At 38.1% G+C, this 25,632-nt stretch overlaps 1 protein-coding gene across 1 annotated transcript in view; it reads right to left on the bottom strand.

The window, feature by feature from the left end:
* Positions 1-25,632, bottom strand: part of CUBN (cubilin) — a 256,759-nt gene that overhangs the window by 222,054 nt on the left and 9,073 nt on the right. Inside the window, exons 7-17 of the mRNA XM_008692037.2 lie at positions 23,142-23,268; positions 22,023-22,185; positions 19,601-19,732; positions 18,398-18,493; positions 16,269-16,387; positions 15,890-16,076; positions 14,622-14,734; positions 11,789-12,023; positions 4,244-4,425; positions 2,032-2,194; positions 1,100-1,287 (exon numbers count right to left, since the gene is read on the bottom strand). Coding sequence (XP_008690259.2) covers positions 1,100-1,287; positions 2,032-2,194; positions 4,244-4,425; positions 11,789-12,023; positions 14,622-14,734; positions 15,890-16,076; positions 16,269-16,387; positions 18,398-18,493; positions 19,601-19,732; positions 22,023-22,185; positions 23,142-23,268 — 1,705 coding nt within the window. The remainder of the gene's footprint in view (positions 1-1,099; positions 1,288-2,031; positions 2,195-4,243; positions 4,426-11,788; positions 12,024-14,621; positions 14,735-15,889; positions 16,077-16,268; positions 16,388-18,397; positions 18,494-19,600; positions 19,733-22,022; positions 22,186-23,141; positions 23,269-25,632) is intronic.

Here is a 25,632-nt window from a genome sequence, read left to right as displayed (position 1 = left end):
TGTTACTTTGTATGGCTATAAGTCAGTAAGTACACTTAATGTGGTGATCATTTTGCAATGTATACAAATGTTGAGTCATAATGTTGTACACTTGAAACCAATGTAATGTGTATCTCAATTAAGCTAGATATTAATAAAATTACTGTGGCGCCATGGTCAATGTATTTCATTTTTCAGTTAAGTCCAGATCTCACACTAAAATTCTTTGTTTCTCCACTATATATATCAAGGAGGAAAGAGGGCAAGAGGCTACATAGGGTTTTCCTGGAAAAATGAATTGGGTCTAACTCACATGAGCAAACAAAATTGTCAGTGCCTTCCCGAGTTTATATAAAGTGACTGCACCCAACAAAAAGTGTTTTGTCTCTCTTGCTCAACACTTTAATTTGTGGCTTGACCAATAATTAAGCAAAAGAAATACCAGGCCAGGCAAACAAAACTGCCTTTTTGTTTCAGATATTCTTCGTATTACAATCATCACACTTAAATCGAGGTTAAGGTTTCTTGAAAGAGAGCGAGCAGGGCTAATGAAAGAAAAAAACCTAAACTCCAAAACAAAAGTCATCCAATGCTTTACCTTAATTCTCTGCTACTGAATAGCTAGTTCACCTGGGCAAATCTTTTTACTTTTCTGGGCTGAGTTTCCTGGACCATCTATGAAAACTATGTCTTATTAGTAAATCTTGGTGCAGTCACCTCAGTTATTAAGGATCAGTTTCATAGCTTGTAATTTGGCATTATTATGAGCTCCTAGTCTCAGCTTTCATTTTTGTCCTTTGTTATTTCATTACCAATCTTCTGTTTCACCATCTATAGATCTATTTTTGGCAAATTCTTCCATACTCTCTAGAACAGTTGTTCTCAGACTCTAGCCTGAGTCAGAATGACAGAGGGAGGTCGGGTGCTTGTAAAAACACAGAATGCTCAGCACACCCCTAGAAGTTCTGACGCAGTAGGTCTGGGATAGGGTACAGAACTGTATTTCTAACAGCCAGATCACGCAGGGAATCCACACGCTGCTGGCCCTACAACCACTACACTATAGAATATAAAAATGTTGATTAACATCATGTAAGGGCCATGGAGTGGTCAAAGTTACCTCCACGTAACTCTGTGAACAGCCGCTCTGGCCTTCCAGCTCCACATGGGTGAAGTTGACCTGTATTTGTTCTCCCAGGGGCTGCGTTATAATATAGATGCACTGTCTGTTGTGAGTAAAAGGTCCAGACAAGTCAGAAGAGAGAAGACCCTCTGGGTCTGTGTAGTTTCCTCCACAATGCAGATCCGCTAAAGACAACAGGGAAGAGAAGGGAAAGGTCCTGTGAATGGCCATTCCTGTGACCCTCAGGCATCAGACAAAATTTTTAAAAACTGACACACATACGCACACAATCATATACCCATTTTATTTACCCTGTAAAGTCTTATGTCTCTAATTGTATTTTTAGTTTGGCATGTGTTTGTGGGACATCCATGTAGTGCCTAAAGAAATAGATCCTGACATGTGTGATCTAACTTCTCATCTAATATCCTCTTCTACAAATTGCTTTTTAAATACATGCTCTTCTTCATTCAAAATAGATTCAGGGCAGTTTATAAAACACATGTGACTAAATAAAATATATAACTAGAAAAAGGAATCTAATTGAAGAAATAATGAACATAGAATAGCAGGATGTGCTCAAGGGAAAGTTAACATGCACAGAAAATGGGTACCGACTCTACAGTCTACAGAAGGTTGGCTCTAGATTCAGCCTGAAGCCAGAGTAAATGAAGAAAGGGGACCTGTGAAAAGATGTTCATGGTTACTTTTCCTGGTATTGAGACCTGAAACGGTGTTTTTCCTGTGAATTCTCATCAGGGCCCAATGATGTATGTTAAGAACAAAAGCCCTAAAGTAGAAACCATACAGTATTTTATTGTTTATTGTTGGTTTGTTGGTTTGTTTTAAGGTGTCAGTATAGGCTACAGGCATAAAAGCACGGCAGTCCTTCACATTCATATGCCACTCCCAACGATCAGGTTACTTACACGGTGATGTTAAGTAGGTGACATGGAAGCCCTGGTCATTAATCTGGTTGTCAGAATGAAAATGAATTCTGGCAAAGGGACCTGTAGTCTGGAGTGGTGGGACAGAGAGAGTGGTGCAGAATTTCCCAAGAACGGGGTCCTGATACAAAGGACCATCTCGAATCTAAAACAAACAAACAAAAAAATGAATCATTAAGCACAAAATGGTCAGATTTTTTTTTTTTTTAAGATTTTATTTATTTATTCGACAGAGATAGAGACAGCCAGCGAGAGAGGGAACACAAGCAGGGGGAGTGGGAGAGGAAGAAGCAGGCTCCTAGCGGAGGAGCCTGACGTGGGGCTCGATCCCATAACGCCGGGATCACGCCCTGAGCCGAAGGCAGACGCTTAACCGCTGTGCCACCCAGGCGCCCCAAAATGGTCAGATTTTGACAAACCCAGTCATTTTGTACATTAACTTCAGAAAACCTGTCATTTGAAACTGATGGCTCTCAGAGGTTTTCCCATCACATATATATCCAATACTCAGCTGGGGTTCACTAAAGGGTGGTCTGCTGCTCTCAGCATCCTTAATGCCTTCTCTTCTGTCTAAATTTTAATTCCAAGGCTAGATGTATACTTTGAAATTTTCTCATGAACCTTTCTCAATGTTTTCTTTCCTCGGTTTTTTTCTCCCCAGATGTTTGTTTCGAAATGATAAATTCCTAATAACTGAGAAGGAGAAAATGAATATATGCAAAGGAAATGGAAGAAGGAATACCAACAATGTCGACTGACTCACAACTTGGTCTAGGTATTCAGAAGGATCAGAGGTGGAAAGGAAGTGAAGTCAGGTTGACACAACATAGGGACAGTTTCATGTGTTTTAGAAATGCAATCCTAATAGTAACTAAGTACCATGATAATGACCATATGACCTGAGAAATCCTTTTTAATTGTTCGATTTTAATCTCTTAAATAATCATGTTAAACTCTCTGTAATTCTGTTGTAACTGCAAATCCTGTACCACATAGAACACCAAACATCAGTGAACAAAGTACTATTTTAACATGGCCAATTTGGTCCACTCAAATTCATTTTTCTATCAGCAGCAAAGTTCTAGGACAGCATTACTTTATATATAACTTTATATTACTTTATATTTAAGTATTTCCTTGAAATACTGTTGAGAAATGAGAGGCATTTCAATATTATCAGAATGATTGATACTTTCTATTATACATATATCCAGGAATTCTGTAGGAATGAAAAAAAAAGCCTCTAATTTTACTTTGATGGAACTCATTGAAATTAATTTCAAAAAAAAATCCATGCTACTGTCAACATTTAAAAGATTATGTTGCTGAAATTTTCCAGGGAGAGGTAGATTTTTCCAGTCATTCCCAAAGGTTTCGAATCCATTACAACTGCTAAATTACTAATGACTTTAACTTGTGGAGATCCCTGTTTGACAGCTGCACCTTTCCATCCTTTATGAATAATTCCATAGCCCTCCATTCTTCTCTAATGGACTTGGAAAAGCATATTATCTTTTATCACTACTGCAAGGACTACTAAGATTTATGGTGACAAGACAGGAGCAACATAAGAACTCAATCTTCTCAATGATCCTTTCAGTCTACAAATGCAGAGCAACATTTCTGATATACCTATATGCTCATGGCCTTTGAATACAACAGCCTTTTTTTTCTGCTTCTGCATTTTAATCTTTTACTAATGGTAAGCAGGATAAGCATAGATCGACTTCTCTTCTCCCAGTGACCATTATCAATATATTCTAAGGTCACCCTCTAGCAATCCATTTCAACACAATTGCTATTATTTTTCTTCATGGAGCACTATAGTTAGCTTGTGAGGTAATGGGTCAGGTTACCATACACAACTGAAGCCTTGATTCTGCATTGGAAAAGATAACCATTACTGAGTGTTTCTTTTGTTAATGCTTCCATTCCCTCCTTAGGAGACTGGGCTTCCAGGAAATGACAGGGAACAGTAAGACACTCTATTTCCCAGGTTCAGATGAAACAGAAGAAGCAACAAGCTGGCACAATTAAGAATGAGAAATTAGCAAGACTTAAGATGTCAGGTGCCTATTGAAGAATATATCTAACTACTCCTAGGAAATTGTAGTCATCCACAGGTATCACCGAACCCTGGTTCCCTGAGTTCTAATCATATCATGATATGTTCTGCCTAAATATGATTGTTTACCTCAAGATAATCTTTGCTGCAATCATCATGGTGCTCCAGACTCAAGGTCCCAAAAGTAAATGTTATCAAGAAGCCAGGACTGGTTATTACTTTCCAGACACAATCTCTTCCGGGAGGATAGTTTCCAGGATATCCCGGAGACTTAATAGAACCATAAGTACCCATCAGTACACCTCCACACTCTAAAATGAGAGGAAAAAATAACTTTACACTTATATACAACTTATAATTTACGTAGAGTTATCACAGACTTTACTGCAAGAAAATAAGTTTTGTTGAAATAACTGTGTGCAGTTTGGGACGCCCTCATAAACTAAACAAGGCTTTTAGTTTCCCAGTTTGATACAGCTATAAATCTAGGAATATTAGCCGATAAATGAGTCACTCATGCATTGAGCTCTGTGCTTATCAGCTATTATGTGGTAATATGATTTTAAAATACAATGCTGGGGGCGCCTGGGTGGCTCAGTCGTTAAGTGTCTGCCTTTGGCTCAGGGCGTGATCCCGGCGTTATGGGATTGAGCCCCATAGCAGGCTCCTCCGCTGGGAGCCTGCTTCTTCCTCTCCCACTCCCCCTGCTTGTGTTCCCTCTCTCGCTGGCTGTCTCTCTCTCTCTCTGTCAAATAAATAAATAAAATCTTTAAAAAAATAATAAAATAAAATACAATGCTGAACTAAGATAATAGATACATTTTTTTCACTTTGAAAGAGATTAATTTCTGTATGACTTTTTTAAAGTTCTGGTTCTTATGGGGCGCCTGGGTGGCTCAGTCGTTAAGCCTCTGCCTTCGGCTAAGGGCGTGATCCAGTGTTCTGGGATCTGGGATTGAGCCCCACCTCGGGCTCCTCTGCTGGGAGCCTGCTTCTTCCTCTCCCACTCCCCCTGCTTGTGTTCCCTCTCTCGCTGACTGTCTCTATCTCTGTTAAATGAATAAATAAAATCTTTTTTTTAAAAAAAAAGTTCTGGTTCTTAAAAAGTTCTTCTGAACTCTTAAAAAGTTCTGGAAGTTCTGTTTCCCCTATGTCTTTCAACAAACCAGATTATTTCATACATAAGAATAGTTAAGTGCTACATAATTTTCATTTGAGAATATTTTTAACACTATGATATAGTTAATTCTTCATTTTATAAGTGAATAAATTCAAATGTCTATGGAAGATTGAGCCACTTACCCTGCCCAGGAATGGAGTGAGGGAAAGGCAGGGCCAGGCTTTGTGACTACCACTCCATTAATTATGCCCCACCAACACCTAATGTTATATATCAGTGACTGAATGAATCTTTTCTTTATTAATATTCACATTTATTTAACAAAAACTCTGTGATGGCTTATAGGAAATACTATCCAACATCACTCATCATCAGGGAAATACAAATCAAAACCACAATGAGATACCACCTCACACCTGTCAGAATGGCTAAAATTAACAACACAAGAAACAACAGGTGCTGGTGAGGATGTAGAGAGAGGGGAACCCTCTTGCACTGGGGGTGGAAATGCAAACTGGTACAGCCACTGTGGAGAATAATACGGAGGTTCAACAAAAAGTTAAAAATAGAACTACCCAGTAATCCAGCAATTGCACTACTAGTTATTTACCCAAAGGGTATGAAAATACAAATTCAAAGGAGTACATGCACCTGATGTTTATAGCAGCATTATCAACAATAGCCAAACTATGGAAAGAGCCCAAATGTCCATCAACTGATGAATGGATAAAGAAAATGTGGTATATATACACAATGGAATATTAGTCATCCAAAAGAATGAAATCTTGCCATTTGCAATGACATGGTAGAACTAGAGTGTATTATGCTAAGTGAAATAAGTCAGTCAGAGAAAGACAAATACCTTATGATTTCATTCATGTGGAATTTAAGAAATAAAACAGATGAACATATGGGAAGGGGAAAAAAAGAAAGAAAGAAAAAAAAGAGAGCACGGCAAACAAACCATAAAAGACTCCTAATGATAGAGAAAAAACTCAGGGTTGATGGAGGGAGGTGAGTGGGGGATGGGCTAGATGGGTGATGGGCATTAAGGAGGGCACTTGTGATGAGCACTGGGTGTTGTACGTAAGTGATGAATTAACTAAATTCTACTCCAGAAACCAATATTGCACTATATGTTAACTAACTAGAATTTAAATAAAAATTTTGAAAAAGAAATACTACTGTAAAGCTGAAAAATAGAGATGCTAAATAAAAATCTAGGCTGCAGTGAATATAAATTAGAAGAAAAATAAAATGAGGTGGTATTTCAAATATGCAGGATATACGACCATAAGCAAAGTAAAATGTTAATGGTGAGCTGGGGGGAAAAATTCAATATGTAACACAAAGAATTAACATCTCTAATATATGAAAAGCTTCTAAAACAATAGAGACATAAACAAAGAGTTCACTGGTAAAAACTCAAATGTCCTTCATACGTGGAAAAGATGTTCAGTGTCACTCATAATAAGGGACATACAAATAAAAACTTTGCTGAGATACCATTCCTCGCCTCTCAGAATGATACATGTCCAGAATGCTGAAAACAAATGATCAGTGGTGTTGTGGAGAAATAGGCACTCTCATATATCGCTGATGGGAACACAAGGTAGTACAACTCTTACAAAAGAGATTATGGAAATGTCTAGCAAAACCATAGACATTTATTTTTTGACCAAGTAATCATACTTTTAGAAATCCACCCCCAAGATACATTGGCAAAAATGCAATAAGACAAATTCACAAGGACTTTGCTGCAGTACAATTTGGAATTCCAAAAGACTGGAAACAAGCCAAATACTCATCAAGAGAGACTGACTGAATAGACAATGAATGAGGTAGTATCCATGTAATGCACACTAAGCTCTAGTTATGGAGTAGTCTCTAGGATATTTCAAGTGAAAAGGCAAACTACAAAGCAGTGCATATTGTATGCTACCTTTTTTTTAAAAAAAGGGGGAAATATGATCATATGTGATTATCTGCTTTTATTTTTTAAATGGAAGGATAAATCGAAACTAATAAAAATTGTTACCTTTGGGAGAAGAAAGGAAAAAGACAGAAGGTTAGACTTCTCCAAATTTACCATGAATTTTGATTTGGCTTTGGAACTATGAATATGTTTTACATAATTATGAAGCAAAATTCAATAAAAATGAAAATGTGAAATCTTTAAAATCACAAGTAAAATGAAACAAAATGAAATAACTTTTGAGCTACCAATTTAAACATGGAGAGTAGAAATATTCTAAGACGCTTTAAAACACTGTAAAGTTTGATTACAGAGCCTGAGTGAAACATATATTAAGTACAAAAAGAATATCCCAGGAATAGTAAATGGCTTTTGGTTATATTATTAGTAATAATATTGGTTTTGTTACTTTGAAAATTCATACAGTACGATTAAGTACATAGGTAATATGTTAATGTCCTTGGGAACCCAGATTTTTCATGGAGTGAGAAGAGGTACAAATATACAATAAAAACCCTGTAATTTCAATATACTAATATATTGGAAGATTACTAAGAATGCATAATATATTTTTTCTTTAAAACTAATAAAAATAGGGGTGCCCAGGTGGCTCAGTTGATTAGGTGTCTGACTCTTGATCTCAGCTCAGGTCTTAATCTCAGCATCATGAGTTCAAGCCCCACACTGGGCTCCACACTGGGCTCCACACTGGGCATGGAGCCTACTTAAAAAATAATTATATTAAAAAAAATTTCTAGTTCCTTCCACTGAAAGTTCTAGAGACTCTGTTCAACTAGTAGCAATAGACACTCCTCGCACCCAGATTATAGAATCTAAACATCATTTCCCATTAGAGGAGTACCAACTCTTCAGAGAAATAATTGGTTCCAGTCCTAACATAATAAATATATAGGAAGAACCTGAAACATCTTTCAGAGCAGAAAGCAAACAAGTTTCCAAAGGTAACTGCAATTGGGTCAAAGAGGCTCAGAAACGAACTTGAAAGTTTTCCCGCTAGCCAAATATGGAACATTTTAACAAAAAAAAATGTCTAGAATGGATTATAATATATCAAATATGATAAAATATGAGTTCACATTTGGTACTAAAACCAAAACAAAATAAAAAGATTAATAAGTAATTGTTCATTCTGCAGAAAGCTAGGAAATGAAGTCATTAATGTGATTACGGGAGAAAAACAGGGAAGAATCAAGCATTTATCCTAACTTTCCTAAATGATTTGTATGCGAGAGTAACGAAATATTTGATATGGGAAAGTTCTGCTCCATTGAAGAAGTCCAGATAATAAATAAAAAAGAAATGATAAAATTCAACTGTCATCGTTTTGAAAGCCCCAATTAATCTAAACAATGAACCTATGGGTTGCTAAGACCATTAGAGAAAGGGCAAAAGAGAAGCTTTTTAATGGAAAGATCAACCTGAGAAAATCAAAACACTCTAATCAATGTTGCAGCCATTATAGGGAGGCAAACACACATTGAGTACCTCCTAACGCGATTATTTTTGTCCCCCTAAACATAAAACTGAATTTGATCAAACCATTCTAGCAAAATCTAGAATATGGGATAACCTACAAGACAAACAACAGTTTCTATAACAAATAAATGTGAGCAATAGTTAATAGTTTTTAATAATAAGGAATTATTGTTTGTTTTAGTTTTTATTGTCTTCAGGCATTGAGAAGCAAACAGTGAAGGACTGTGATCCTTGAAGGGAGGGAAGCACATGTTCACCCAAGTATATTCTCCCTGTGTGCATTTCCCAAACTGCAGTGCAGGGCAGTGAAGTCAAAGTAGCAGCAATATTCTTGCGGGTGAAAGAAACAAAACTCAGAACATGGGGCTCCTAGAGTGGCTGGGATTTGGGAATGAGGTACTATAGAGAAGACAGCTGCATGGCCATAACAACCAAAAAATTTGTAAGAGTTTCCTTGGTCCCTTAGCTGAATCTTAAGCTGCATGTACACAGGGGAAGACTACATTTAAAAGTATAAGAGCAATGAGACAGTCAAAATCTCCACCATATGTATAATTTGAGTTCCAGAAGGAGAGGAGAAAGGAAAAATGACAGAAGCAGGGGAGGAAAACCATGTGATCATCTCAATAGATTTAGAAAAAGTATTTAATATATTTCAACAGCCATTCATGATAAAAACTCTTGACAAGCTAGGAATAAAAGGTGAGATGGTTTTAAAACATTCACAAAATTTTTGACACTTCTTCCATTGAGGTGGGGTCTGTGTCTCCTCCCCTTAAATCTGGGTGGGCTTATGAGTGCTTCAACCAGTAAAAACTATGACAGAAATAACACAGAAATATGACTTCCAAGGATAGGTCCGAAAAAGCCATGCAGCACCTTCCTGGGTCTGTTGTAAGGCTTGCTCTAAGAAAAGCCAAGTGCCATGAAAGAAGTTCCACTACGCTAAGACCACCACCAGAGAGGGGCTACATGGAGGCACTCAAGTCAACAGCCTGGTTCAACTCTTATCCAAAAGCCAGCATCAACTGAGTGAGTCATCGTAGGTTTCCAGCCTAGTTGAGCCTGTAGATGACTACAGTTCCAGCCAACATCTGATTGTAACTGCTTGACAGATCAAATGATAATTGGGCCCTTTCCAAATTCCTGGTCCACAAAACCAGACACACAATAAAATGATTAATGTTCTACAACACTAAATTTGTGGGCAATTTGTTATACAGCAATAGTAATTTGGAGTGAACTTCCTTCGTCTGATAAGAGTTATCCACAAAAACTTACATCTAAAATATTATGCTCAATGGTTAAATACTGAACATTTTCCCCTATGAGGTTGGGAACAAGAAAATGATGCCCACTACACCACTTTTGTTCAGCATGGTACTGGATGCCCTAGCCAGGCAATAGATAAGTTGAGGAAAAGAAAGAAATGATAGTTACAACGACTGGAAAGGAAGATGTTAAAAGGAAAACCACAGGCCCACAATACTGTCACTTAGGCCAAGTCCCCAAACATGGGCTTAATATCTAATCTAATTGCACTTTTAACCTCCCCTAGAAATGTAATCTTAACCTGTCAGTCAGGAATGTTTCACTTAGGGCCAATGAGTCTGCCACATGGGCTCTCTCCATCCCCCAAAGGAAGATGAGGTAATCTGCACAATTAGACCCCTCACTCTTACCCCTGAGGGAAGACCTTGCCTGGAATAATCTTTATTCTTTTGCTAATAATTTATTGCCCCACCCTCCTTCCTATAAAAACTTTTCATTTCATACAATGCCTCAGGGCTCCCCTCTGTTTGCTAGGTGGGATGCTGCCCCATTCATGTATTGTTTAATAAAACCAATTAGATCTTCAAATTTACTCTATTAAATTTTGTTTCTTAACAAAGAAAAACAGCCTTTACTCACAGATTACATAACTGTGTATGTAAAGAAATCCAAAAGAATCTACCAAAAAAAGCGATTAGAATCAATTAATGATTTTAGCAATGTGGCTGGATTCAAAATCAAATATTTTTTAAAATATATCATATTTCTATATACTAACAACACATAAAAATGACATTTTAGAAAAACAGTATCATTTTACATAGGATAAAATATCAAATATCTAGAAAAAAGCAACAAAATACGTGGAATAAATACTGTAATCTATAAATCATTGCTAAGATAAATTAAAAAGAGAGCTAAATAAATACAGAGATAGTCCATGTTCATAAATGGACAGGGTCAATATTTTTAAGAAGTCATATCTTCCCAAGTTAATTATAGATTCAGGACAATGCCAACAAAATCCCAGCAGAGTTTGGGGGGAAATTAACAAACTGATTCTAAAATTTATAGGAAAATATAAAGGATCTAGCATATTTTAAAAGAACCAAGTTATAGGATTTACACACCAGATTTCAAGCTTCAGTAGTTAAGCCAATGTGGCACAAGCAGAGAGAAATAGACCAATAGAAAAGCTGAGAAAGTCCAGAAACAGATGTACAGATTTATTGATGAATGAATTGGAGGGTCAGTGTAGTGTTCTATCTGCTTTTTTACCTGTTTAAAAATTGTATAGTAAAAAGCTAAATAAATAAATAAAGCTCCAAAAGACAAAACAACAACGAAATAATAATGTCGTCAACAACATCCCTGCAGTAATTTACCAGTAGAGTTTATAAGAATGCTGTTTGGGTAGTAAGGAGGGCACGTATTGCATGGTGCACTGGGTGTTATACGCAAGTAATGAATCATGGAACTTTACATCAAAAACTAGGGATGTACTGTATGGTGACTAACATAATATAAAAAAAATTTTATTACAAAAAAAAGAATGCTGTTTGGTAATTCATAAGGGACCCATTAAGATTCACGGTTTTTAATCTTTTTTTGTTCATCCAAATTTTGTTATCTCCAAACACAAAATGAAATTCTATTTCATTTTAGATTTATTTGATTTTAAAAGAATTATAAAAGTATGATATAATCCCTGGATCTCAAAACATTTAATATAATCCACAAGTCTAACACTAATGAAGAAAACTTAATAATCTTAAGATTTTGCTTGATTTTTCTTCATGTTTAAACGTACCTGGTTGCTCGGTTTCCCATCTTATTGTAAAGCCTCTCTCACTTCTGAAATGCTCAGAATGGAGATGAAAATAGAGGGCATTGTCGCTACTGAGGAGTTCATGAGGGAGAACGGAGCCACAGAATCTTCCCAGTTGGAATGCTGCAGAGGAATCTCCATCATGAACCTGAAGGAACTCGTGTGGACAATTGCTCACTGATTCTAACCGGAAAAAAGTGAAAGTGATACGCAGCACCTAAAAATGTAAAGGTCACAATATATTGTTTTTCATTTCCATATTAATTCTACAGCATTTCTTCCACTAATTAGGAAGCATTCATATTAAGTCACCTTTCAAGAGACATCTATAACTTCCCAATTATCCACAAATACATATGACAAATCTACATACTTAATAACTTGTGTTAAAAATTGCTTAAGCTTCAGCTAATATCAAAATATACCAAAAACCTTAACATTAATGAAATAGATTTTTAACAGCTTTATTGAGGTGTAATTGGTATACAGAGAACTGCACATATTAAATGTGTACGATTTGATTAGTTTTTGGACATACGCCAACACCTGTGATGCCATCACCACCATCAATGTAATAGGCATATCCAGCACCTCCCAGTGTGTCCTTATGTCTCTCTTTCTATTTTTCTTTTAGTGGTAAGACTACAACATGAGAGCCACTGTCTTAACAAACGTTGAAGGGCACCATACCATACTGTTAGAGGCACAGTGTTATACATCACATCTCTAGAACTTACACATCTTGCATAACTGAAACTTTTTACCCATTGAGTTGTTACTGAATGGGTTAATGAAATATATTTATCTAGATTTCATTAAACTGTCAAGTCCATTAAATAAAGGCACTTCAAATGTATAGTTGACAGTGCTTCCACATCAGTAAAATACATAGGATGTTTGAAAAATCTACCTTGAATTAAATGTAACTAAGATTACCATTCATAAGAATTTATACCCTGGTCACCTGAACAACCTGTAGTGTGTAGCATACCCACAAATGTTCACTGACCCCCCAGAGATGCTGATTCCTGAGGGTTCTCTGAACCTCTCAACAATATACTAACGGATTGACAACCTCAGGTGTAGACTGAGTAGGCATGGTGTATGTGTGTGTTAGGTCGGCAAGTCCTCAGTGGTTGGATATCATTAAGAGATGAGTAATACCAAGACTGAAGAATAGGGAAAAAGTAATCTGAAGGGTTCTGAGCATACAGGGAATCTAGCATAAACACAAAAATACATTTGCAAGTTAAAAGGTTGGAACATACAAATTTAAATATAATAATATAATTACGAAAATAAAAAAGATTTTGTATGGATAACATCACTTAAAAGAGCCGAACTACTAAAAGGAGGCTGTCGAATTTTATTTCCATTATGATCTAAAATCACAACAGCATTTAGCTAATGAGAAAGGGTATCAGGATATTTTTGAAATTCCATGCTAGGGTATTTTTAAGATCTGCTACCCAACATTGCATCATTTTTGTCCTTGAAGCAATTTCAATAAAAATCAAATAAATGTTCATAAATTATCCTGATTTCTATAAAATTTCTACTATATTAGGTAAATTGTGGAGATAAGAAGTTATGAACTCAATAATCAAGAAAAACAGCATGATTTTTTTTTTTTTTACAAATCGATAATAAAAGTATTAAAATTTTTTCACAAAATGAGTTTTTTTGGAAGAAAAATGTTTTCAATGTCAGGAAATAGAATTCATGAACACTAAATGGGAGGAAGGAAATTCAGATAACATACTCACTGGGAAATCGATTTTGGAGTTGATGCTATTGTGGGGTCACCAGGCCCCAAAGAATCCTCCCGTCTCAAGGGAAAAAATGTGTTGTGACCGTTGTACAATGACCCCTGTAACATTACTTTGCTGGAAAAAGTTCACAGAATTTCAAGGGAAAATCTTATCTATTCAGACATACAAACTTCATTTTAATGAGTCTGGGAATTGGTTGAGAAATAGATATTTGGAAAAGTCTGAGTAATGAATGCTGGGGATAAAAGCACTAAAAACCTTGGGGTCAGATCTCAATTTGAAGAGCGTCTATGCAGCAGTACAGAATCACTGGAGTGGAACAGCCTGGGTTTGGGTCACGGTATGCCACTTACAAACCTTGTGACCTTGGACTAATTCCTCAGCTGCTCCAGGCTCCCTTTCCACAAATGTTAAATGAGAATAACAATTCTTATCTTTCAGGGTAGGGTTATGAGTTAAAATACAATGACACAATGTATGTAAAGCAATTAACACAGCACAATGGCACAGAGAAGGCTCTGATAAGAAAACCATCTTCATAGTCATCCCTTTTTGCTAAACAATCAACAGAACACTGAGTGGTCATCTTCAAACACTACTGTCTCAGGAACAACAGGACTTTACAAATTCCCGGGTTGCAGTCAGCCAATCCCTGCAGAGAATTATCTTTAAAGCACAAAGTGTGGACTTTGGAATCAGTCAAACTTGACTTTGAAATCCAGCTAGTCTAATTACCAGCTAAAAAGTGGTTTTAAAAAATTACTTAGCTTCTCTTCGTTTTCATTATTTCGTCTATAAAATGAGGATACTATCACCTATTTCAAAGAGTTAGGTTTGAGTAAGGTGCATAAAATAGTAAGTTTTGACATAAGTAAGGTTTGACAAAGGTGCATAAAACATCTATCCCAAAGCCTGATACCTAGTAGGTCCTCAATATATGATGGTTGGATTACCACTATATGCATTTTATGTAATATATACACAAATTACATATTCGTGTATATAAATGAAATGCACATTTGGGCAGGAGATGCGACATTTACCTTTCCCTCTTCAGTTCGGATAACCCAGAAGCAGTTGACGTCATGTACATAACCAACATCAGGGCCCATATAGCTGAAACTGCCACTCATCCCTGAGAGGGACCCTCCACAAACTGCAAAGGGAAAGAAGATGAATTCTGCTTTACAGAAACTGTGAAAAGGAAGAGGCTCGGCAACTCTAACCCTGCGGCTGAAATATTAGAGGAGTCCAAGTAATTAACACCAGAGACAAATGCCCTGCCACTCTTTTCTTCTCCCAGTGGCCTTTTTCCTCGGACACCCCCCTAAGTCCCACCTGTTGCTCGAAGTCCACTTGGTATGTCCTTGTCACCACCGTGAACCTCCCCTGTCTCTTTTGGTTTTGCCTGACTCCCATTCTCTCTGAGTCCTTGATCCTTGAGTTGACCCTACACAACTTAGCCCTTGTCTCTTCCCTGCCATTTTGTTGGACTAGTCTCCTCAAGCAGAAGATAAACAGATAATATGTAGAGATAGTATTTTATGCTTATTTCTCTATAGCATCTACCAGAGTCCTAAACACATAATGAAGTCTCAATAAATGTGTTGATTCCGAATCAAGAGTTATACGAGAGGGCTGGAGTAATCAGAAGAGGCTTGATGAAGGAGACTGAGACTTGAAGGTAAAGTACTCCTGAGGGACAGATACGTTTGGATGCGAAGCAAAAGAAGAATTTGGAGACGTCTGGGGAGAAAAATATCCCAAATAAAGGAATGCAGCATGGTGGTACACGGGGTCAGGTGATAAGAAAAGATGTCTGGCTTGGAAAGGGAGTATTATTAGGGAACTAGTGAAAAATAAGGTTAATTGGATACGGTAAGGCCAAGGTATAGAGAATAATTGAAAAACAGTCCCAATCTTTATTTAACAGGGGGGCAATGGGGAGTGACTGTGTGTCCTAGAGCAGGAGACTGACATGATTTAGTGTAATACTACAGAGAAATGAAATGGCTGCTGTAGAGAAAAGTCTCCCTTACAGAACTATAATACCTTAGCATATTTTGTTTTCAGAACAGACATAGTAAAAATGGCAAATACTAATTTAATTCTTCCTTTGAAGGAAGATTCTTCTGGCTCAAACTGAGATAAATATTTACCTTGTAAATTCTAGACTACTGCTGCAAGGGAAGGCTTAGTTGTAAGCATTTGAGCCATTACACAAGGAAGCAGAAGAATCTCAGGCAGGACTCGCTAAGGGATGATCCTTCCAAGCTGTGAGCAACTGTGAGAGGAAAAATGTGGAGCGTACCTTGCTGGGGAATCTGACAGAGGAGTCCAGTCCAGAAACGTGTGCATTCACAACTGAAAGCATTAACGCCATCCACACAAGTCCCCCCATTCAAGCAGGGGTTGCTCAGACACTCGTTTATATTTTCCGTACAGTTGATGCCCGCCCAACCTGATTCACACTTACAGAGATAACCAGAGACTGTTTCCTAAGGAAAGAAAAACATAGCACCATAAAACAAATGAACAGATGATAAACATGAATCAACCCAAAAAACAAAGAAAATTAGTGTTACATGACGTATGTAGCAGGTGTTGAGCCACAAACATCTTCTGGTAGCCTAATTTGTAATAATTCATTGAAATGGTAGCTGCTAAGTAAAGAAGAATAAAGGACTCACAATGCACTGTCCATTTAAACAGGGGTGGCTCTGGCAAATATTACTGAGTTGCACACATCCATTTGGCCCATAACCATTTCCAGTGTACCCCGGGAGACAAGTGCAGAGAGGTAAGGAACCTGTTTAGAAATCAAAATGGAAGTATAAATACAGATCTCCTCAACTCAGACCCAGTAACAAAACTTGGGCTCTGTTGCCTAGATAAGAAGTTGCCAAAGTCAAGTCTGCATATCTCTCGGGGCAGAAATGCCAGGCATAAAGAGAAAATATTAGAATCTTTATCTATTTTTTAATCTTAAAAATAAGAAAGGCATTAACGCATTTCCAATACTTTATATACAAATTGGCACTGGTGCTGTCAGTCCATATGTCATGGTCTTGAGTTGTGTACAAATATGAGGTACACCAAGGGAAAGGGGAGTTTCTCATGGAGGGGCTGGCAGCAAAAAAGGGTATTCTCATGAAGATGGTATCTGTCACAAGCACTGCACCCGTATTGACTATAAATAGGTACTATTTTAATCCCCATTTACAGATGAGGACAAAACACAGAAAGATTAAGTGCCTTGACCAAGGGCACACAGCACAATATAGTGACACCAAGTAAAAAATCAAAATCGAACCAGTATTTTTCTAGAATCCACGTTCCTAACTACTTCAATATGCTGTTAATTATTTAATAGACATTTAATAGTCACAGTATATACATATATGTTATATATACATTATACACATACATATATATGCATAAGTATTTTTTTACATATGTGCATAGATATATCACGTCAGTAAAAATAAAAGTGGTATTTGAAAATAAGAGATATGATACATTATTCAATAAATGAAGTTGGAGCCATGCATTTGAACAAAAATATCAAGCTAAATATCTATTTGATGCTATAGATAAAAATAAATCGCCAAAAGATCAAATATCTTAATGTTAAAAATAAATGAAAGTACAAAAGAGCAAGCACTTGACTATTTTTAGGGTTCTGTAGGAAAGCCCTAATTCCAAGAGGAGAAAATCCTATAAGAAAAGATTTATCTTTTTGACTATATAGAAATTTTAAACTTCTAAATAGAGTAAGACAGATAATGACATAATATCCTTAGTACATAATGAAATTTTACAAATCAATGAGAAAGCTGATGAACAAAGGACATGAACACATAAAAAAAAAATACAGCCAGTCAATACATAAAAAGTATTAATTATTGGGACACCTGGGTGGCTCAGGCAGTTAAGCATCTGTCTTCAGCTCAGGTCATGATCCCAGGATCCTAGGATCAAGCCCTGTGTCGGGCTCCCTGCTCAGTGGGGAGCCTGCTTCTCCCTCGCCCTCTGCCCCTCTCCCTTTGCTTGTGCACTCTCTCTTGCTCTCTCTAATAAATAAGATCCTTAAAAATAAAATAAAGTATTAATTATCAGTGATCAAAAATGAATTTTGATATGGTTGAAATTAAAATAATGGGAAGGCAATTTTTGCCTATAAAATTGACCAAAACGAAAAATAACAATAGAATCCATTATTGTCAAGAATGGAATACATGTATACTTTCATACACTGTTGTGAGTATAAACTGATACATTTCTCAGAGAAAATTTAGCAATACATATTTTTTAAATTATAGGAAGTGAAACTTCTCTTACACAACATTGCAGGTACTGTTGGTTATTGCCCTAGATCCATTTTTCCATTCTTTAGTAGTGAATTCTTTATTTTAACTGGGGGCATAAGCACCTGAAATAAACTACATTTCCCAGCCTCCCCTGCAGCCAAGGTTAGCAGCAGGGCTCAGTCCTGGCCAATGGAATTTGGAAAAAAAAGAGTCTTTAAAGGGAATTGACAGGTGGTCCTTCCTCCTTTTCTCCTTGCTGTTTTCTTTAATACAGTTATAAATCATTTATGTGGCTTATCTTGGGAAATAATTGCTAAATTAGGCCAGACCAGAGAACAGCCATAGTCTATTACATTAAAAAATCCAAATGTATAGTTTTAAAACAAGGATTACTTTTTGGTTAGAAGATCAAAATAAGAATTTTAAGGATAGGAGATTTTGTTTTTTAACTGTTGATTTGTTTTCGAGGGTTGTATTAAGATACCCCAAACCAGAGGGAGAGTCATCACCTAGAACTGAGGAACATGATGCTTCTGGGTGGCAGCCTCCATTATTGACCGAGCAGATGTCAATGAGCGTGCACACTCTTCCATCACCTTGGTACCCTGATGACAAGAGCAAGAGCAGGGCATAACAAACAACATTAAGAATACTGAAGAATCCCAATCCGAGAACCAAATATTATGAACCGGCCGACCAAAGATTTTCTAGCATCAGAACAGAAAAGGTAAATATAAAGCGTCATACACAAATTCCTATCATTAAGAAAAAATGACAAGAATTGGGAACCCGATTGCAGAAACAATGTTCTGGGTTGTTTCTAATGATAAAAATAAAAAATAAAAATAAAAAGATGAATGAAACTACTGGTAAACTTAGAAAGTGCTGATAGTAAGCAAATTGACATTTTCTAATTACAGTGCATTTAATGATCTGAGAGCTAAATTATTGTAGAAGTCCAAAGTACTGTTGTTTCACGTTAATAAAACATATAGTTTCAATATATCCCTTAGAACTCCATGAATTTCTTGGGTAGTCACTCAGTTTAGATCACAGAATAGCAGTGATAACTTCTGTCCAGAAGAGAAAGGAAAAGTACATGCATTATATGCTTACTAGTCTGCCCGTTATTTAGTTAACTTTATATGTAAAACATTTCATGACTACATTGTATTAATAAATTATTTGTGGGAACAATGGAGCTGTAGGTCTGAGATCCACAGAGAAAATGTTTCAAATTCTGCATTATCTCCCCAGGCTGTTTCACAATTTGTAAAGGTTTGTTGTCTTCCATTGATATTAAAAATATTTTTTATTGCTTTTCATAATATAGCTTGAACTAACATGCCCTGAATCCATAAGTTAAATAAAACTTTTGGCACTACTCAGTATATCTCCTTAGACAGAGTTGTATTTAAAATGGAGGACAAGCAGGGCGCCTGAGTGGCTCAGTTGGTGAAGCTCCCAACTCTCGATTTCGGCTCAGGTTATGATCTCAGGATCATGAGATCAAGCCCCACATTGTGTTTGGCACTGGGTGTGCAGCCTGCTTAAGATTCTCTCTCTCCCTCTCCCTCTGCCCCTCCCCCTTCCTCCCTCTTCCTCTCTTCTCTAAAAAAAATAAAATATAAAATAAAATAAAATGGAGCACAAGACCCTGTTTCCAAATGTATGTTTTGCCTGTAATGGTGTCAGGAAACTTGGTGCAGCACCTGGTGGACAGGCTTGACAGTGGTAAGACCCCAATGTATTCACACAGGTGACAGGTGGAGCCACAGAACAACCACCATTATTTATCTCACATTCATTGATATCTTGGCAACTGTATCCATTTCCTTGCCAGCCTAGAAAGATCAGAAGATTTGAAAAGTTAGCTCTATAGACAAGTTAACAACAAAGAAATGCAAATTGTCAATTCTGCTTCACTATAAGAAACCATAGATTAAAATGAGGTAGACTCTACCTTTCGGGTTAGCAAACATTGTTTTAAATTCTTAAAAAACAAATTCTGGCAAAGGGGTGGGCAAATGAGGTACTCTTAGATGTTGTTAGTCAGAAGTTTAATTAGTAAAACCTATTTGGAAGTGGATCTAGCAGTATTCATTAAAATTTTTTAAATATATACCTTTGGACCAACAATTCCACTTCTTAAAACCTTTTCTGCAGTGATAGAACTGCCAGCACCTACAGATGTAGGTAAGCAGATGTCTGCTACAGAGTTGTTTAACAGGGGAAAAAGAATAAACCTCTCAATGATCACTAGCAGCACAGCTGAATCTATTACAACTCATCTATACCACTGAATATGAAAAGCTATTTTTAGTGACATGCACAGACACACTTAACCAAAAATTTTTCCCATATACACTTTAACTAATAATATAGAATTTTAGAATAATATGCAGAGTATGAGACCAATTTGGGTAAAATTTTTTTTTTAAACCTGCATATGTGTCTGCATGTTTGTATGAGCAAGGGAAAAGAAAGAAGAGAGAGAACAATTGTTAACATTGGTTTCACTAGGAGGATCAGATTGAAGGTGAAGAAAGAGGGTCATTTTACTCTGGATATTTCTGTTTAAATCAATTGTTACAGTGAGTTTTATTAGTCTTATTCAAATGACTAAAATTATGAAAAGAACGTTTAAAACCTTCTAAATTTTTAAAATATTTCTTTTCTTTGATCTAAGTGGAGTCCTCTTCTAAAAATCTACCTATGAAATTATCGTATTTGTGAGTGAAGAATGCACAGAAGAGAGCTGGAAGGAAATATGCCCCAATGTCAGTGGCGGTCCTCTGAGTGATAAGACTATGGGCATTTTTGGCCATTTTATTTTCACCTTTTATAGTTTCTTTATATTTTATAAGCAGCATGTATTATTTTGAAATGCAGGGGGAAAATAACGTGATTAACAGGAAAACAAAAAGCTTTTGTTTCTCTTTTTTTTTCTCCAATAAAAAGAAGAATCCTATAGTTCAAATACTTTATTTTTTTGATTTCTAGTTTTTAAAGTCACTGTCACTGGCAAATTACTTTCAAGAATGTGGTTATTTGCAAATTTTAGTTGCCCCTGAGAACTAAGAGGGAAAATATTTTTATGTGTTTTTTCAATTTCTTCCTAGTTATACAAGATCTAAGGAGGTAACATGAAAGTCACTAAACCAAAAGTCACTAGAGGAAGCAACAGGTGTGTGGGTTCCTTGATGAGACAGCTCAATGAAGTATTCAGCAGCCCAGCTCAGAGCCACAGTCAGGCAGACCTAGGTTTGACTCGGGACTGCTTATTAGCTATGTGATCTTGGGGGAGTTATCTACCTTCTCCAAGCCTCATGGTCTTGTATTTTAAAGTGGAATAAAACTAAATGTTTCTTGATTTTTGTCATAGTTGCAAGAATTAAAAATTCCCTAGCACAGTGTCTCAATGAAGTTTCCATGAAATAATTATATTCTTATATGCTCCACCTTCTAACAACACACGAGCAGTGCCAACGGGCCTTATAGGCTCTCTGAGGTCTGGTTAATTGCCCCCCAGTGCACCCAGCACAGTGCTTTGCGCATAGTAGGCGCTCTACAAATATGCATTGATTGGATGATGATGATGATCTCATAGACTGAGAGATGAAGTAGAGACTCACACCCAGGCAGCCTCTGAGCCCAGAGTCTATGTTTTCAGTGACTTGGCACGTGACCTGACCTGGAGATTCGGTCTCTGTGGGTCTGAGATGAAGCCAGACATCCCTATTTACAGCAAGACCACAGGGTCTCCCAGTGACACACCCAGGTGAGGACTACTGGACTCTAGCAGTGACACTAAGAGGTGAAATCATCTGCCCAAGTTTGCAAACATCTGGCCAGTAAGGGAGGTGGGGCTAGAACGAGCCCAAGTCAGCCTCTGGCCACAGCAAGCAGGTGCTTGACCCTGCCCCCCTCCCCCACCCCTCGCATTTGGCTCGGGCCCTCTGATTTCTGCTGCTGAATTATTACAGCAGGAAGATGGGCCTGCAGTGGGAGTTAGTGAAATGGGACATGAAATGGGATTGGAAGGCTTTCTAGGAATGGTCGTCTTCGCTTTCGGCAGTGGAAGGAAATCTGTTCTGGCGCCTTGCCCAGCTGGGCATGGACAAGCCCCCATACCTGTCGGGCAGGCCCCGCAGTAGAAAGAGCCTGGTGTGTTGAAGCACTGCACGAGTGCTGAGCACGGTGCGTGCTGGAGGCTGCACTCATCTATGTCCAGCACGCAGGCCGAGCTGTTCAGCGGGGACGTCCACCCGGCCTCGCAGATGCAGCTGTACTTGGGCTGGCGGAACGACAAGAGTGTGAATCAAGGCCATCAAGAAAACGAGGAAGAAAAGCCTTTGAAAATCTCACCAAGCCCCCAACTGTTGCTCCTCCAGCGTTTGTTTCCATAAGGCCGATAGAGTGCCTTCTCTTTTTCTTCCCATATGATTAAGCATTTAGACCAGACCACGCAAAAAGAGAAACATCTTTATTTTGGAGTAAGGAAAACCTATAATTTGCCCCAAAGATGCCAAGGAAAGAGCAACCACAATCAAGAACTGTAAGTCAATATAATTAAAGTCAATCCACTCAGCCTGCTGTGTTTTTAGAGGGAAAAACACCCATGGAGGCACAGACCTTGGAAAATCCGTTCTGTTTGTTTCCTTTTTGAAAGTCTCTCCTTCCCCTCCCACCCACTCTCTCCTCCCACCATCACTGGAAGGGAACCATTTTCCATCACATGGGTAGAAAAAAAAAAAAAAGAACTAAAAATAAAGACCTGAAGGTCTCATACAAGGCCAAGCGGGCCTGGGCTGGGTGATTTTGAGGGTTAGGAGTCAAGGTTGTCAGGATCCAGAGCACAGGGGGCCACTCAGGGCGGGGCTCGGAGTCTGCAGGCCAGCAACAATCCAGACTCCTTAGGAGGGCATGTTGCCAGCAAGAGTGGGCCTTTGGTGTTTCCATGTCTCATCACTGTTACAACTCCTGAGACCACGAGAAGGTCACGCCTCACAGACAGATTTATGAAGGAGTAATAAAAATGGTAGTAATTTCTATAATCATATCACCTCTGGGTCCAGTTTTCTGTTCATTTATGGACAACTCTCATCCTTTCCCTCACCTGCGCCCCCTTTAGAGCAGGAAGTGACTTCCTCTCCGCAGCGCTGCCAGAGCTCTGCTCCTACACAGACATGCAGGCAGAGGAACGAACAACCATGACTCCCTGCGAGGAGCCCCATTCTGCGAGGGACTCACCTGGCCAGCCTGCACACGGACTAGATCCTCACAGATGCCATGGACGCAGAGCTCCTTGGAACCCCTGTCACAGTCATCATATCTGGAGGCGCACTGGGGGCCATGTGTCTCAGGTGAGCAGAGACAACTGTTGGTGAGACAAGAGCATAACGTCAGGGCAAGTGCCTATTTCTTAGCATCAATTGAGAAAAATAATAATTCCAACTGTAAGTCAATGATGTTCACATGGAATCATAAACCAGAAAACCAGATATCCTGGCTGGAGACTTGGAAGAAAATTGAGTAAATGTGTTATCTCTAAAACACAGTCTGAAAAGGGGCACAACTCACTCTCTGGGCACGACTACAACCATAAATTCTTCTGGTATCAGGTCATCAAGCAGCGCTTTCAAAGGTCAGACATCCATAAACTACGGGGGATGGAGTTCATTCGGGATGGTAAAGGGAGAGATCAAGTCCATTCATCGTCCCTCCGACTGGACCCACCAGTAAGCACAGGTGACCTTGACTGAGCTGATACTTTCCCAAATGTTCTCCAAGATTGTATAACCGCACAGGGGCAATGGTATTGCCGCATCTCAGGGAATACAATAATTATTATCATATTACAAAGGGCACTACTTCTATCCATGAGAGATGTAGTTAACATAGTAACATTTCCTTCATGACCACAGTTTAACTCACAAGTGCAATTTTATATCATACCCAAGCTCGCAGTGGGTGTTTTATTATGAGAAAATTTCAGTTCAATAATAATCAAATGAGCAGAGCTGTTTTAAAACTACTGCAATCCTTAAAACGGCCGAGTTAGCTTTCTACCTGTTCTGCAGCTTCAGAGGGAATGTGGAAGGCATGAGAATGGCGAGCTAGGGCGGGAAAGGAGGTGGAGGGTCGCAGAGCCTAAGCTTATTTATTTTCACATGTTTGAGCACTTCTGCTGGAGTGGAGAGCCAGGCCTGGAGGTCACCATTTGCCTGCCTTCAGCAGCGCTGGGCCTCACAGAAGCAGCTGACCATCAGGGAAAGGAGTCAGAGACAAGGAACAAGGAGGACCTGCATGGCCAGGAACTACTTTCTGAGTGTTCTGGAAAGGGGCCATTCTATAAGGTAAAGAAGCTCTTTTAACAATCCTTGTTGAGGCACAAGGAGCTCAGCTGATTTCGGAAGAGGAATAAAAATGTGTGACTGAGAGTGTGGGAGAGGAGAGTCTAGCTGTCTGAGAAGCAGCAAGAGCCACGCTCTAGGCACAGAACTGGGTGTACCCACGGAGGTCCCCGGAAACCGTTGCTGGGGTGGCATCTTTCCATGGCATCTTTCTTCTCCTTCTATAGTATATTCTATACTATGTAGTATAGTATAGTACTACGAGTACTATATAGTAGTACTAAATAACTACTATTACTTTCACCTTGGGGTCTCAAGACATTCTCTAGCAGGAAGTGCTCAGGAAATTGTGTTTACCTTACCACTAAGGGCTTTACTTTTGGAAAATGACTTGAGATTTGAGAGGAGATTCTGATTCCTCGACCTGCGGTTAAATCCTCTCTTTCTTCTCCTTCTTGCTTGGAGATGAGTGAATTTTCATCCTTCCCTTTCCTCTAAAGAACTACAAAGAATACGTCTTTCTTTTAAATGTAGCTTAATGTGAGAAACAGAGGGAGGAAAGCAGCCAAGTATACCACTAGCTTCCTTGCTATGATCCTCAAAGACAAGTATTAATCCCATTTTACTGGCAAGGCTCACATTTCCCAAGGCCATAGGATTAGGAATTGGCGGAAGATGAATTAAAACCTAGGTCTGTGTTACTCTTGTACCAGTGTTTTTCTATGTCACATTCCCATATTCTGAAAGGTAGTTAGTTGAAGACTTTTTTTTTTTAATTTACTTAAGTAATCTCTACACTCAACAAGGGGCTCAAGGTCACTACCCCAAAATGAAAAGCCACATGCTCCTCCGACTGAGCTAACCAGGCACCCCGAAGACTTTACAATTTTATGTCTTTTTAACCTAACCGTGTTTGCATGCAAAATATATTCCCAAGGCATCTGGATCTGTCCTTTAAAGAAAAAGAGTGATGAATTATATACCTCCCTGCAGAAGTCACCTTCATAATGACTTTCTATTTCTGGTTTGGTTCTGGCAGAACAAAAATGGGCTTTTCAATGTTCAAAAACACTGCAAATGCGTTTGGCAATTGAAAAAGGTCAAATACATGTTCATAGTCATAGTTTAACTTATGTTAGAGTCCATGGTTCAATATTAACATAACTGACTAACTGAAACAGGTAATAAGCTTAATACCTAACTACCAGTGAGCTAAAACCAGATTATCCTCATCGCTTAAACTCTGCATGTCTTAAAAACCACCGGTGATGACAGTGGAAAGAAATAAAATAAAATATGCCAACCATCATTGTGCTCTTGGAGAAAAAAACAAACTACAAACTCAACTTTTTTTTCTAGAAAGCCTTCTAGATCTGAGCCCAAAGAAT

The sequence above is a fragment of the Ursus maritimus genome, unplaced genomic scaffold (genome assembly GCF_017311325.1).
Source record: "Ursus maritimus isolate PB19 unplaced genomic scaffold, ASM1731132v1 scaffold_31, whole genome shotgun sequence".
Lineage (NCBI taxonomy): Eukaryota > Metazoa > Chordata > Mammalia > Carnivora > Ursidae > Ursus > Ursus maritimus.
The sequence above is the reverse complement of the archived record's forward strand: the minus strand, read 5'-3'. Positions and strand labels throughout refer to the sequence as shown.